At 41.0% G+C, this 14,205-nt stretch overlaps 1 protein-coding gene across 2 annotated transcripts in view; it reads right to left on the minus strand.

Moving 5' to 3' along the window:
* The window catches only part of LOC140916039 (putative ferric-chelate reductase 1), a 139,168-nt gene continuing 124,963 nt past the window's right edge, over positions 1–14,205 (minus strand). For both annotated transcript variants that reach the window (XM_078854083.1, XM_078854082.1), the window contains exons 22-29: positions 14,048–14,080; positions 6,952–6,996; positions 6,046–6,087; positions 5,523–5,564; positions 4,884–4,925; positions 4,384–4,419; positions 3,010–3,039; positions 1–2,250 (exon numbers count right to left, since the gene is read on the minus strand). In XM_078854083.1, coding sequence (XP_078710209.1) covers positions 4,396–4,419; positions 4,884–4,925; positions 5,523–5,564; positions 6,046–6,087; positions 6,952–6,996; positions 14,048–14,080 — 228 coding nt within the window. In that variant the 3' untranslated portion in view covers positions 1–2,250; positions 3,010–3,039; positions 4,384–4,395. The remainder of the gene's footprint in view (positions 2,251–3,009; positions 3,040–4,383; positions 4,420–4,883; positions 4,926–5,522; positions 5,565–6,045; positions 6,088–6,951; positions 6,997–14,047; positions 14,081–14,205) is intronic.

Here is a 14,205-nt window from a genome sequence, read left to right on the forward strand (position 1 = left end):
TAGAATAAGGAAAATTATATATAAAGCCTCTCTTTTTCTCTTATTAATTCAGTGTAGAGATTCACTCCAACTATCCCATGTTACCTTTGTTCCTGCTATTGATTTGGAGACAAAGCCATACAGAGAATACTTTAGAAAAACCTTGTAATAAGGGAAAATTATGGTATTTTTCTCTCAAACATCACTTCACCCAAACTCATAATTCTCAGGTCCACATTATTTACACCTACAATCCTTGCATTTTCACTCTGCCCACACTTAGTTATCATATGTTATGAGTTTCATAATTCACATAAAACTGCTCACAAGTATTATACCAAAAACAGTTTTAAAACTAATGTTTTTATACCTCAGAAAAGTGATGAATGGCAAGACATTGTATGGACCCAATGATAGATATTGCACTGCTGCAATAAAGTTATGCAAATGAACACTACACAGCATATTGTATTTTAGATAACTATTTTATTGTATATATAAATCTGTTTTAAAGATATGCACTATGGGTCAAATCTAGGAGTTCTTATTCAAGCAAAACTCATTTTGAGTGAGTAATGACTTCAGGATTTGGTTTGATAATATTAAGTATTTATGGAATGCTGACAGTGTGCTCTGTACAGAACATAGGGGGAAAAAACAGCAATGGGTGAAATCCTGGCCCTATTGAAGTCAATGGCAAAATTCCCATCAACTTCAATGGGGACAGGATTTCAGGTTTACAGTGTGGATATAGTTTTAAGTGCTTTAAGACTACGTACAACTTCTATAGGTCTTGGATTAATTTCTTTTAAAGTGTTTTAGGTGCATGTGGTTAACATTCAACCTATCTTAAAACATACCATGCTGTTGGAACTAGGACAGTTGTACACATCTGTTAGAGACAGTACAATAAAGATGTAATTTATTAAACACCATTTACCTGCTGCTAGGAATTTATTGCTTGGAAGTGAGTATGTTAACAGGTTACATTTTAAAACTACTAGCATTTGCATTTTCTGGGTGTAATCTGCATCTTCCCAGATTCCATATCCAGCCTTTCAAAGGCAACACTTCTGAACAGAGCTCCAAGGGAAAACACTGCTAAAAGATGCTATATGTAAAACTTTGTTTCCTTGAAATCCTTGCCAGTCAAAGATGATGTTTCTCTCAGACTATGTCTGCTGCACATCAATACTATTTTATGGATCTCAATATCATTCTTGAGATTAAATTTGACAATAAATCAGGTCTTGTAGTTTAGGCAAAATACTTGCTGAAAGAGAGCTGATACAGAGATACTAGCAGTTTCAGTAGCCAGAGTAATTCTCAAACATTCCCAGAGTGGGTGGGTTTTCACCAGTTCCAAGGTTATTAGCCTTCCATAGCTTCTTCCGGGCTACACTCCCTACTAAGGCATTAGGTGGAGTGTGTCCAGATCTGTGGTTTTCAAACTGTGGTCCACAGACTATGTCTAAGATTTCCAAAGGGTCTACACCTCCAGTTTGAAATCTTTTTTAGAGGTCTGCAAATGAAAAAAAGGTTAAAAACCACTGGTCTAGACACACGGTGTTCTATTTTAAGTATCAGAAGGTCTCCCTTCAATGGCCTTTTATGGAAGAGGTGAATATCCAAAAGTTTCACTGCAATAAGAAATTTGTGCATTGCAAGATTTACACTTAGTTCTAGTTTAATTACGATAATAGATTAAGAGTAATGGTCCAACATTGCTTTTCTGTTCCACTGAGGCCTTTTTATACAAATTACAGGATTGGCTTTATGTAATGACGAGTGAGAGCCTTCAGCTTTCACACATGACAATCTGCAATTCCCCCCACCCCCAGGTTAATAGCCATGTGGTTCCAGATATCTGAGTGGCTGGATTCACAATTAGATCAGATTCAAATCAAGTATTCATCACATCAGTTAGAAATAAAAATTAATATAGTTAGGACACAATATCTCCTTTTCAAATGATGCCTAAAATACTGAAAAATAAACCAGCATATACTGTAAACTAAAAAAGATAGAACTAATCAAAAGCGTGGCATATTAACCATACATAATGACATTACAACAAACCAGCAAATTATATATTCAACGTTGACTAGAATTTTGTACAGAAAATTAATCTGTTATTACAGAATACGCTTTGTGGTCTCCAGTCACGTCTTCAGATGTTCACTTGGGCACAACTGAAGAAGAGATGGCAAAGGCACTCAAAACACTGAATAGCAGCAAAAGGCCAGGGCTGGACTGTGTCCCAGCAGAGCTCTACAAAGAACAGAAATACATGTTACTCATTCTCAGAAACAGCCAGGCAATGAGGAACAATTTGATAAATCCGAAGCAAAGAACAATTTTATTCATTGTGATTCTCAAAGCATGGTAAATTCCAGAGAACTGCACTACTTATCTGTTCGCATTAATAAATGTTGACTGTGTGGTTTGGGTAGAAGTACTGGCTAGCCAGTATATTACATAAATAACTTTATGTGGTGGGGTAAAAAAAACAACAACTGTACGGGAGGAGTATGTGTGACAGTTAGCCTTTTTGGTTTGTCTGCAGAACTCAGAATCCGTGCACCAAATTCAGACTTGGTTTAAGGAGGTGCAGGCCAGAGATTCCTGTAGAGTTGTGTTCATTTATGCTGGGTTTCAATGGGGTGCTGTGTTCAGTTACCTGGCACTGAAAAGGAAATACTGGTCCTTTAAAGGCAGAGGATTCTGAATAATGAAATATTCCAATTATTAGACCAAATCTAAAAAATAACCACGCATTCAGTTTCTAAGTGGTAGGCTGAATCGAAGCAATACAGTGGAAATTCAGTATTTTGTATACTTCTACTCAAATTTGATGAGCCTATTATACTTCACTATAACGTTCAATATTCTCAGATATTTGTATTGACTAAAGGAACTCTGATAGATCCCTCATATCACAAACAGCCCTAATCAAAATTATATCAATATTTTCAATGTAAGCTGCATATTAGAAGAAAACAGTAAAAGCTATAAGGGAAGAGTGCTTACTCTGTAACCACCTTCTGAGGAATGTGAGCCCTGTTTAATAAAAAAATGGAAACAGTTATTTCCTCCCACATGTAAAATGGTTTTTAAATTATGGTATGAGGGTTTGACTATTCTGAGAAAGTGGTTTGAAACTGCTGTAATCTCACAAAGACAAAGTTGCATGGACATAAAATGGAGCAGTGAATCAGGCTCACTGACTTTATCTAAAAATCCTTGCTAAATGGAATGAAAGAACATTTATTTTGTTTCCTTTCATTCAGCTACCTTACATTACACACAGGCCTGGTGTCCACAATTCAAGAAGGATGTTGAAAACCTTTGAGAGGGTTCAGAGAAGAGGCATGAGACTGGTTAAAAAGATTAGAAAACATGGCTTACAGTAAAAGATTCGAGGTGCTCAAACTAAACAGATATCAAAAGAAGATAAGGTTAAGGGATGACTTGATCATAATCTGTAAGTACCTACATGAAGAACAGAAATTTCGTAACTGTTTCAGTCTAGCAGACAAAAGTGTAAACAAAGTATAATGTGTTTAAAAAAACCTTCTGTGATTGTAGGTCTGTGAGGAAAAGCAACCTAAAATTTATTTGTGCTGGCCCTCTGCACTGGTGTGAATTCCACCATTACATGAGCCAACTACTGTGAGCTACGTGGTCTTAATACACTGCACAAAAGTCTGGCTACAGTAAGATTAAAAACCCAAGTATTTCAAAACAGCAGCCACTATTTTTTTTTTTCTGCAAGGAGACCAAGCTATTTCATTCTGGTTAATGAGAAAGGAAGCTGTTGAATCACTCTGAATTTTCTGTCAGATGTGATTTCTTATATGGGATTACTATAGTATCATTATGGTTTGAAACTGAAGGAAGTCTTCAATAAAATATCCCATGCCACAACTATAGGTGCCGTTCAAACAACAACCATGCCTCGGAGTATCTTCTCATGAATGTGCTGCAGTCTTTGTACTTTAGGTACTTAGACTGATACCAGGAATATAAAGTTCTAATTACAACTCTATTATTACATGAAAAGATGGTGCCTACAGACTGAGCATGCAGACCTGGAGTGTGCCTGCATCATATGGGAAACCCTCGGGTGATTATGCATGACTAGTTTGAGCGAGAGAGAGAGAGAACTACATTATGCTACACATGTGTTGATTTACTGTAATGGCTCCCCATTGTGATGTGCAGCATTTGTGTTGCTACTCCACTGCAGAGTAGTAACATCCAGTATTCTTATGTATTTTTTTACTCAGAGTAAAGTAATTCTTGAACATATTTCTCACAGCAGAACTGATATCCAAATGATATCTATTATTTTCACTTTCCTGGAAAGAAAGTGGTAAATACTATGGGGAAAACAGGACTTACGTCTCCACCAGACTAGTTTCCTCCTGAAGGTAATCCCTGTAAAGAGGTACAAACCAGTTATTTTAGTGTAAAAGATCGTCTTTAACTATAGTCCAGTTTGAGGAACAGATATTTACTTTATTTGTACTTTCCTGATTGTACAGGATGATTGAATGATTTTGAATGATTGTTTTTCTGTTAAAAGTTCTCTTTGAACAGTAGCCAAAATGAAAGACAGCTCATGTCCTGCGATGGAGTAAGTATAATGATCAGACAGGCTTTTAACAGCTGTGGAAGTATGAAGGATGGGGATTCTAAGGAAGATGAGATAACTCCTATAGGAGTTTAGATCTGATCAGAAAGTGACATTCCAAATCAGTTCATCATCAAATAACTTCAGTCCCTGTGTAACCATGTTCACTGTACAACACAAGTGGAGGTAATTTCTGAAACTTGAATGTTCATTCACTAGGAAGCTCTTTGGGGGGAGACTTTAAATTCAGTAGAGAATGTGTCATTACCTCGACATTGGCACTAATGCTGTTTGTGCTAGAGGATTCGTTCTGTAAAGAAAACAAAAATGAGTAATTTCTCTGTGAGAACAATTATACCACCATCATTTTACAAGAAGATTTCCCCCACAATGTAGTTCTATACTGGTTTAGCGGCCAGATTTGCACTCTTGTTTGCCAATAGTGCATATTGGGTTCTCCACGCATATGCACACACAACAGTCTATCTAGCATGCACTTGTAGCAGGAAGTGCTCTGTCTCCACTGGATGGATCTGCCTCTGAGCTCTTTGTGTCATTAACAATATGTATTCTGTTCTGAGGGTTCATCACATAAAAGAGACTCTGAATACTACTCTCTTGGTGTACATCACCTTGGGTCTTTTATCCTGAAAAACTACTATTTGTCAGGAGACATCTTATGGAAACAGGTGAATATGGTCCAGTGACCTTGTACTCTTTCTCTAGCCACTAGTTTAGGTGACAGCTAGGGGGTGGAATAGTCACAACTCTGAACAACGTACGTTTTGCCAGCATATGTGGTACTATAGACCTAGCTTTAGCGTATGTCTACCCTCAAAACTGCTAGCATTACAACAGCTTTACTCTGAGACAAAATTCTAGGAAAAAATGACCGGTATTGCTTTACCTGTCCATTGTAACTGCTTCTGCTTAGAGCATGAGCTGTATCCTGTAAAAAGACAACGAAATGAGCTAGTAACCCATGAAAATTTTGACATGTACATTCAGGCACAATGCCTCATTTTGGGCTATATTTTTATTTGTTCTGATATCCAAAGACCTTTTGGCCTATAAATTAAATGGTATAATACATAATTATAATACAAAGGCTTATTTGTACATAATTCTCAGGTCCACACCTCCCATGTTTGTTGAGTGCAACAACTGTACAGCGTTCCTGAGCACTGTTTGGATGAAATAATTCTATTCCAGTTTAATGTCCACTAATTTCAGTATATCCCAATTCTGCAAGATGAATGGAAACTAAGGGTGTCCTGAACCCCGCAGCAGGACCTTACAAAATCAGGCCTTCTCCGAAAACTAACTCTCTTTACAGTAAAATTACTCTTCAAGTAAATAAACCAATTGTTCATTTTCTTAGAGGCATACTAGAGAAAATCCCCTAAATACGATGAAGAAAGTGTGCTTACCCGGGCAACGATAGTCTTGCTGCCTGCACAGCTGGATGAACTCTGTGAAAAAACCAGAAGATAGTTATTGTCTTGTAGAAGTAACAAGATAGTCCATTCACCTACACAAAGGTAAAATTCCCTGGGACAGATTCTGCCCAGATTTACCCTGGCTTCCACTAGGTGAAAGCCCAAGAGCAGAGCCCTGATGGGGTAAATGCAGCCATAGGAGAACTATTTTTTTAAAAAATGGAATATATGTAGATTTAAATGAATGCTAACTCTGGGTGACACAAGAGTTTGATATGCCCATGTGCTGTGTGCATACGGAGTGTGAGTTCTTAGGGAAATATTCAGTCAGAGTACATAGGTTTGAGTACTATATGATAACTAAAAATTGAATTATTGTATGGTGCTAAAAAGTATTATGTATTTTGAACAACTGTGCAGCAGCATTGAAAGCTGGTTGAAGGGGTCAACACAGATCAATATAATTTCAAATAGCTTCAGTCTTTATGTAAACGATCAAATGAACGGTAAAAAAAACCCCATTCACCACACTAATGGCCCCGTAGGGTTTCATTTGACCATAGTTAAATAAACAGTCAAGATCATATACTATAAGTGTTGTCACACATATAATAGTTTAGAAATTCCAATATCAATTCAAATGTTGTTAGTTTTTGGGGGGGATTTAGAGACATTTTTCCCTTTGGTGTTTTCAGTGAAAACACTGCTGCACTGTGCTAGTGCCTAAGGAAAAAAGCAGTGTCTAGAAACAGAAGTGACCCTGGCTCGTAGTCTTCACAGCTGAATGAAAGGTGAAAATTAGGTGAGCGTATATAGAATGACAAGTAAATTAGTGCTCATTTACTCAGAGGAAAGTTGGGACAAAAACTTAGACACACTGGAGAAAAAAGTACTCACCTGACCACAAGCACTGCTACTGCTGCCTGAATTACTTTGTGAGCCCTGTAAAGACATCTGAAATCAGTTATTTCCTCATAACATGGGTTGCTTAAAGACAATGGACTAGATCTTGGGGCCTGTAGCTTGGAAGTTAAGGTCACACAAATAGAAAGCTTTGGTAGCATAAAGAGTCCCTAAAAACTAAGGTTTGTGATAAGGAGTAAAATAAGACCTTAACAAGCAAAATGAAGAGCTATGTCCCTGGCTACTGCCATAGCTCTGAGAGGACAATGATCCAGCCTTTAAAGTAAACTAAAAATCAATTATTTCTTAGTAAATTGGTTCACTATGATTTTGTTAAGGAAAAGAACCCTATTGATATTTATTTAGGGGAAGAAAGGATTAGGGAATGGTGAACACTGCAGACTTGATGATTATGTGACTTAAATATAAACTGAAAATAGTAAAAAGGTAAATACTGTGGAGCAATAAATGCTTTGTATTTTTTAAATGCTCCACACTGCCCTCATATGCCCAATTTTGAACAGTCTCCACAGAAACTATCACTTTTCAGTAAAAATTCTGTTTAAGTGGATGGCATGGAGAATGGAGCACTCCATGTCCTTCTATTGCATTAATACAGTGAATGGCCACGAGTTTGTCACACGTGAACATGGAAGCTTCAAGGAGGGTAATATTAATGAATGGTCTGAACTGAAGGTTCCAAGATGGTCAACATTCATCCTTGAGGAGGAACTCTGATCGACAATAGTAATATCTCCTTGGAATGCCAAAACTGACAATGGCGCATACCTGGGTCAGTCAGCAAGATGACTTTTCTAACTATAGGGAAATACAAAATGTATAACCAAGGATGGGTGAAATCCTGGCCCCACTGAGGTCAATAGAAGTTTTGCCACTGACTTCATTGAGCTCAGGATTTTATGTTCTTATGTTATAGTTTGGTTACTGGCAGAGACACTAATTTTATAGCTCATTACAACAATTTGTAACCTACTAACTCTCCTGTGTTCTAGGACTGCAGAGATGTTAACTGCCCACTTCATTTTATGTGATCTCCTGCAACATATGTTAACCTCTTATGCTTAACAGTCTTTTCCACCTTGTATCTATCTGTGACAATGTTTACTGTTGTATCCTTGGGGGCAGCAGTTTTAGGAAGAAATCACTTGAGACACAGAGAGCTGTAAACCTGAAAAGCAGCCATTTATTGCCACACACTGAACTAACCAAAACCAGCCAAAACTGGCTGGGCTATCCCCAAATAATCTAACTCAGTTGCTATAGCAACAAGAAGGTTCTATTACCACAACAACCAAATACACAACATATTCCTCCCCCCGTAAAAAGAACATCCCCTAAATAAAACAAACACTAAACTAGAGAAGGAGGGTAGACTGCTTCCGTTCCCCGCTAAACCCCAGGGATTATTTTGCTCCGTAACTGTGGGTTCGCACTAGCTAAAGATCCAGCCATTGAGGAGGCCTTCTGTCTCTAGGTGGATTACGGCAGACTTCTGGTGTTGTTGCATCTGAAAGTGTCTGTCTTGGGCGCAGGCCTGACAATGGGCTCAGGGTTCGTAGTGTGAATGGGTGAGGATGTGGTATCAGCTCATTCCGGCCAGTGGGGGTATCTCAGCCGCCGGCAGTAATGGAAGGGGACAGTCAGGAACAGGTTTCTCGCCAGAAGCGATGAAGTCAGGCAACTCAACTGAAGATGTGTCTTGAGGACTGGTATGACCGGGCAACAGCTGATCTGCATGTCACTGCCAGGTGAGATCCTTTCCGGTCCAGACTGTGTAGGAAAGAGGTCCTGTTTGAGCGATGACCGTGGCAGGGATCCATTTAGCTCCAGAAGTATAATTCCGAGCCAAAACTGGCTGTCCTGGGCTAAAGGTTCAGTCTTTTGCTCTGGGTGCACACCTGATGACTTGATCTTGCTGCTGACGTTGCACAATTTGTCGGGGTTCAGAAGGTTGCAGCAGATCAAAGCAAGTGCGCAGCTGTTGTCCCATCATTAGAAAGGCCGGGGATGCCTGGGTCGTAGCATGAGGTGTGTTTCTGTAGGATAGTAAAAAGTTGTCCAGACGCTTTTGAATGGATAATTGTCCCCTTGCCGATTTCAAAGCTTGTTTCATTGTCTGCACAAAACTTTGAGCTAATCCATTGGTGGATGGATGATATGGTGCTGAAGTGATGTGGTGTATCCCATTTGCCTTCATAAAATTTTGAAACTCTTGAGAGACCAACTGCGGTCTGTTGTCACTCACAAGTTGTTCTGGCAGACCAAAACGACTAAAGAGTCTCTGTAGTTTTTGGATAGTACTCTCTGCAGTAGTGGACTGCAATATAGAGACTTCTGGCCATTTAGAATGGGCATCTACCACCACCAAGAACATGCTTCCCTCAAAGGGGCCAGCGAAGTCAACGTGAATACGTTGCCATGGGTTTTCAGGCCAGTCCCATGGGTGTCCCATTCCTCACATCCTGACATGACATACAAGCTCTTGCCCTCTCTTCTATAGCACTGTCCAATCCAGGCCACTAAAAATAGTTTTGTGCAATTTCCTTCATGCGCACTATTCCACAGTGACCGGAATGTAGCTGTTCTAACATCTGTGATCTCAGTGGTGGTGGGATAATGACATGTCTCCCGCACAACAAACAACCAGATTGGATCGATAACTCTCTCCTCCTGGATATGTAGGTAACTAGGTCAGGTGAGACTGGAGAGGTTCATCGAGATGTTCCACGCATCACCAGGTCCATAACTTGGGACAATACTGGGTCAACGCGAGTTGCCTTCTTTACTTAAGTAGCGGTGATGGGTGTATTCTCTACCTGTTCAAAGTAAAAGATTTCTTTCTGGGCAATATCTTGATGTTTGACTGGCAAAGGCAACCTTGAGAGACCATCCGCATTGCCGTGCAGAGTGGATTTCCGATATTTGATTTCATACATGTGCGCTGAAAGCAACAATGCCCAACATTGCATACGACTAGCAGCTAATGGGGAAATGCCTGTGTGAGGTCCAAAAATTGAAGTCAGAGGTCGATGGTCTGTGAAAAGAGTAAACTTCTGCCTAAACAGGTACTGATGAAACTTCCGAATTCCGAAAACAGTTCCCAATGCCTCACGTTCGGTTTGGGCATAGTTAGTTTCAGCTTTGCTTAGAGTGTGTGAAGTAAAAGCAATAGGTCTCTCTTCTCCCAAAGGCATAAATGTGTGACACGACCTCTCCCACTCCATAAGGGGTGGCATTGCAGGCCAATTTTAGGGGTAAGGATGGATCAAAATGCGTCAGAACTTCAGAATTTAGCAGTGCACTCTTAGCTTTGTTAAATGCAACATCACAGGCTTCAGTCCACTTCCAGGCCTTGTTCTGCCCAAGGAGTTCGTGAAGTGGTTTTAGCAGTGTGGCTAACTGTGAAATGAACTTTCAATAATAGTTCAATAGTCCTAAAAACAAGCAAAGCTGGCTAACATTTCGAGGAGGGGGAGCCTCAACAATAGCCTTAACTTTTGCAGGGGCTTTACAAAGATCCATAGTATCAATGATGTCTCTCAAAATATTTAACAGAGGGCTGGAAGAATTTACACTTGTCTTTGCAGACTCGTAGGCCATACTCTTCCAGTCTTTGTAGGGTAGCCTCTAAAATTCTTTAGGTTATCCTCCTCATTTTATGCAGTGACCAAGATGTCATCCAGATAGCACTGGACTCCTGGCAAGCCACACAAGATCTGGTCCATAGCCCTCTGGAACAGGGCGGGAGCAGACATTATTCCGAAGGGTAGGTGACAGTATCGATAAAGCCTTTTATGCGTCACAATAGTCAACAGCTCTTGGGACTTTTCATCGACATGCATCTGTAAATATGCTTGACTCAGATCAATCTTACTGAACTTTTGTCCCCCAGCCAGGCCCGCGAAGACGTCATCGATGCAGGGAAGCAGGTATTGCTCTGCACACAACACCGGGTTGACAGTGACTTTAAAATCACCACAAATCCAGAGGGAGCCATCTTTCTTCACTGTTTGGAATGATATGAGTTGCCCCTGGGCTAAGGGTAACTGGTATAAGGACTCCATTTGTGACCAGGCACTCCAGGTCTGCTTCAACTTTCGGCCTGATGCATATGGCACAGTTCTGGCTTTCAGATATTTTGGTTGACTGTCAGGTTTAATGTTCAATGTCACAGTGATTCTCTTCATATTTCCCAGATCCTCTCCAAAAACAGCAGCATATTTCCTTAGTACAGCGGTCAGACCAGTTTCTTCTTTAGTCATTCAGTGCACTTCTGCCAGTTCAGCTGAATCTTCCTAAGCCAAGACCTACCCATTAATGCTGGGTAATTACCTCTCACCACAAACAGTGGCAATTTAGCAGCCTGTCCATTGAGCTCCACCTTAACATCTATAGTGCCCAACATAGGCATGGCTTCTCCCATATACGTCTTCAGAACAGTTTTTGTTGCCTTAAGCGAAAGATGCTGTAGCTTTTCTTTATACACAGTCTCGGAGACCAGCGAGATGGCTGCACCGGTGTCCAGTTCCATGCGTATAGGTTTGCCGTCCAACAACGGGGTTACCCAGTATTCCTGTGAGCCCACTGCCGAAGACAAAATGTGCAGTGGCACTTCTTGTGAAGAGGTGTCTCCTTGGTCGTCCTGGGTCTGCTCTAGGGTATGCAGGTTCCCCTTTTGGTCGGCCAGACCACAGGCCTCTTTTTCTTTTGTTTACAGGCACACTCAGTGTGTCCCTTTTTTCCACAGTGTCAACACACCAGGTCCTTACACCAGCATTCTGATGCATGGTGACCCGGCTTATCACAGCAGTTACATTCCTGACTCTCCATAGTTTTGTGGGTAGGTTCTTGTGACACCTTATGCACCCTAGGGGATGCACCCATGTATTGTGCCTCCTTTGTAGTCAGTTCCATGGAGACTGCAATATCAACAGCTTTCTGTAAGGTAAGCTGAGCCTCTGTCAATAGGCGCTTCCATATAGCTTCACTGTGCAGGCCACACACTAACCTGTCACGTAGGGCATCATTTAACATCTCCTTAAATTCACAGTGTTCCGCAAGCCTTTTCAAAGTTGCTACAAATTGTACAACTGTTTCGTCTTCTTTTTGGTCTCTTTTGTGGAACCTATATCTTTCAGCAGTTACCAATGGTTTTGGATAAAAATGGGAGCCCAGGATTTCCACAGTGTCATTGTAAGATTTGGAATCAGGCTTAACAGGGTGTAGTAAGCTGCGTAGCAGGGAGTAGGTCTTAGCCCCTACAACATTTAAGAATATTGGTACCTTCTTCTCTTCTGTAATGTCATTTGCAATAACAAAAAGCTCAAAACGCTCAGTACATATGTGCCATTGCACTATAGTGTCCTCAAAAGGTTCCAGCGGCCCTGTAAGTGTAGCCATGGTTTTAGTTTCAGATTGCACAGTCAGTGCAAACAAGCCAGTTCTCACCCCCTTCCAACAGCAAAAAGGTTTTGTTGTTGTTTTTTTGCACCTTGACTTCTACTTCCTTTTGTTGCTGGGGCAGCACAGGAATCCCATCCTCATCGCCACTTTGTTGTATCCTTGGGGGCAGCAGTTTTAGGAAGAAATCACTTGAGGCAGAGCTGTAAACCTTAAATGCTGCCATTTATTGCCACACATTTGAACTAATCAAAGCCAGCCAAAAACTGGCTGCGCTATCCCCTAATAATCTAACTCAGTTGTCATAGCAACAACACGGTTCTATTACCACAACAACCAAATACACAACATTTACCTTTTCTGAAGAAGAGCTCTGTGAAGCTCAAAAGTTTCTTCCACCAACAGAAGTTGGTCCAGTAAAAGATATTACATCATCCACCTTGTCTCTCTAGTCGCAAATAATGTAATTCAACCTCTAATTTTCTGTACAACTTCATCCTTCAACAAAAATTCCCACACAACAGCTAATGGATACAATGCAAATTACAGTGAAGTTTTCCAGTACCAAGAGGCATGCTGGAATAAATTTCCATGCAGTAAGTGGAGCTTAAAAGGTTGCAACACAGGTCAGTCGGGGTGGTCAGTGCAAGGGAGTAGACCTGCACAGGTAGTTCCTCTCGGGGGACAGCAGAAGTCCCATGCTGCCTGGAACAAACCTCAATAGGGAGCTGCAGGCCAGCTCCAGAGAGAAAGCAGAACATCTGCCCACGGGTGAAGGAGTTGAGCTCCTGGACCCCTTTCAGTTGAGAGCATGTTGTGAATTGACAGTTGGCCCACATTGGGCCTCCAGTGAGACTGAATATGGTAGAAAGTGATCCAGGGAACAGGGTTGGTGATACTCTTTCCCCGGCTGCACGCCTGAACTAACAGTCCCAGGGCCCCGGGTTGGAACCTGGTGGACCGAGAGAGCCTGGATTCCCCTAATGCTGATCACAGACATGAGCCACAAGGGGAATTGTGAGCTAGTGCTCTCCCCAGTAGGGGACACAACCCCCTCCCAATACAGGGCCCTGGAATTCTCTGTCTTTGCTAATGTTCTATTCTCTGGTCACTTGTCTTTCAGCTCTCTGGTGCTGAGGAACTGCTTCATCAGCACCCAGCACAGTGAGGGTCCCTCTCTTCTTGTGCTTAAAATGAGTTTCAAAAATACTGTTGGGTATGGCTTCAGTGTAGTCACACTGACAGGGAGCCAGAAACACAGCTAAGTTTTTGGGTTTGGGTCCAACAGAGGGGCCAAACCTCACTGCCTCAAAGGGGCAACGTTGGAGTTGGGGAGTGGGATCGCTGTGAAAGGATCCCCCCCCCTACGTCCTTCCCCACACCTCCTCCTACAGGTGGGAGAGGTGGATGATCTGGATCTGACAATTTAATTAAGTTAAAAAGAAACTTCCAAGTAAGTTAGGTGTTCTTCAAATTTTGCCCAAAATCACCTAGACAGTTTAGCGGCAAAGTCAAATTCTCTAATGAGGTTTGTACACACTTTTCAGAGAAATTGTTTGCAGCATTGTTCCACCATTTGAGAACAAGAAATTACATTTACAACAACACATTCCATTACTAAGAACCAGTTGAAGGCAAACCTTAAAATCCATGGAGAAAGGTTACTCACCTGGTGGCAGGGATTGCTGTCGTATGAAGTACCCTGTGTAAAAAGACACCCAAACCATTCATTTCCTTGCAAAACAACTTATCTTTCCTCCTGAAGCTTCTAGTCTCAACCTCTCTTTTTCATGATTAACTCCACTATATTCTTTTACCTAGTTTCGC

This window comes from Lepidochelys kempii, chromosome 8 (assembly GCF_965140285.1).
Source record: "Lepidochelys kempii isolate rLepKem1 chromosome 8, rLepKem1.hap1, whole genome shotgun sequence".
NCBI lineage: Eukaryota > Metazoa > Chordata > Testudines > Cheloniidae > Lepidochelys > Lepidochelys kempii.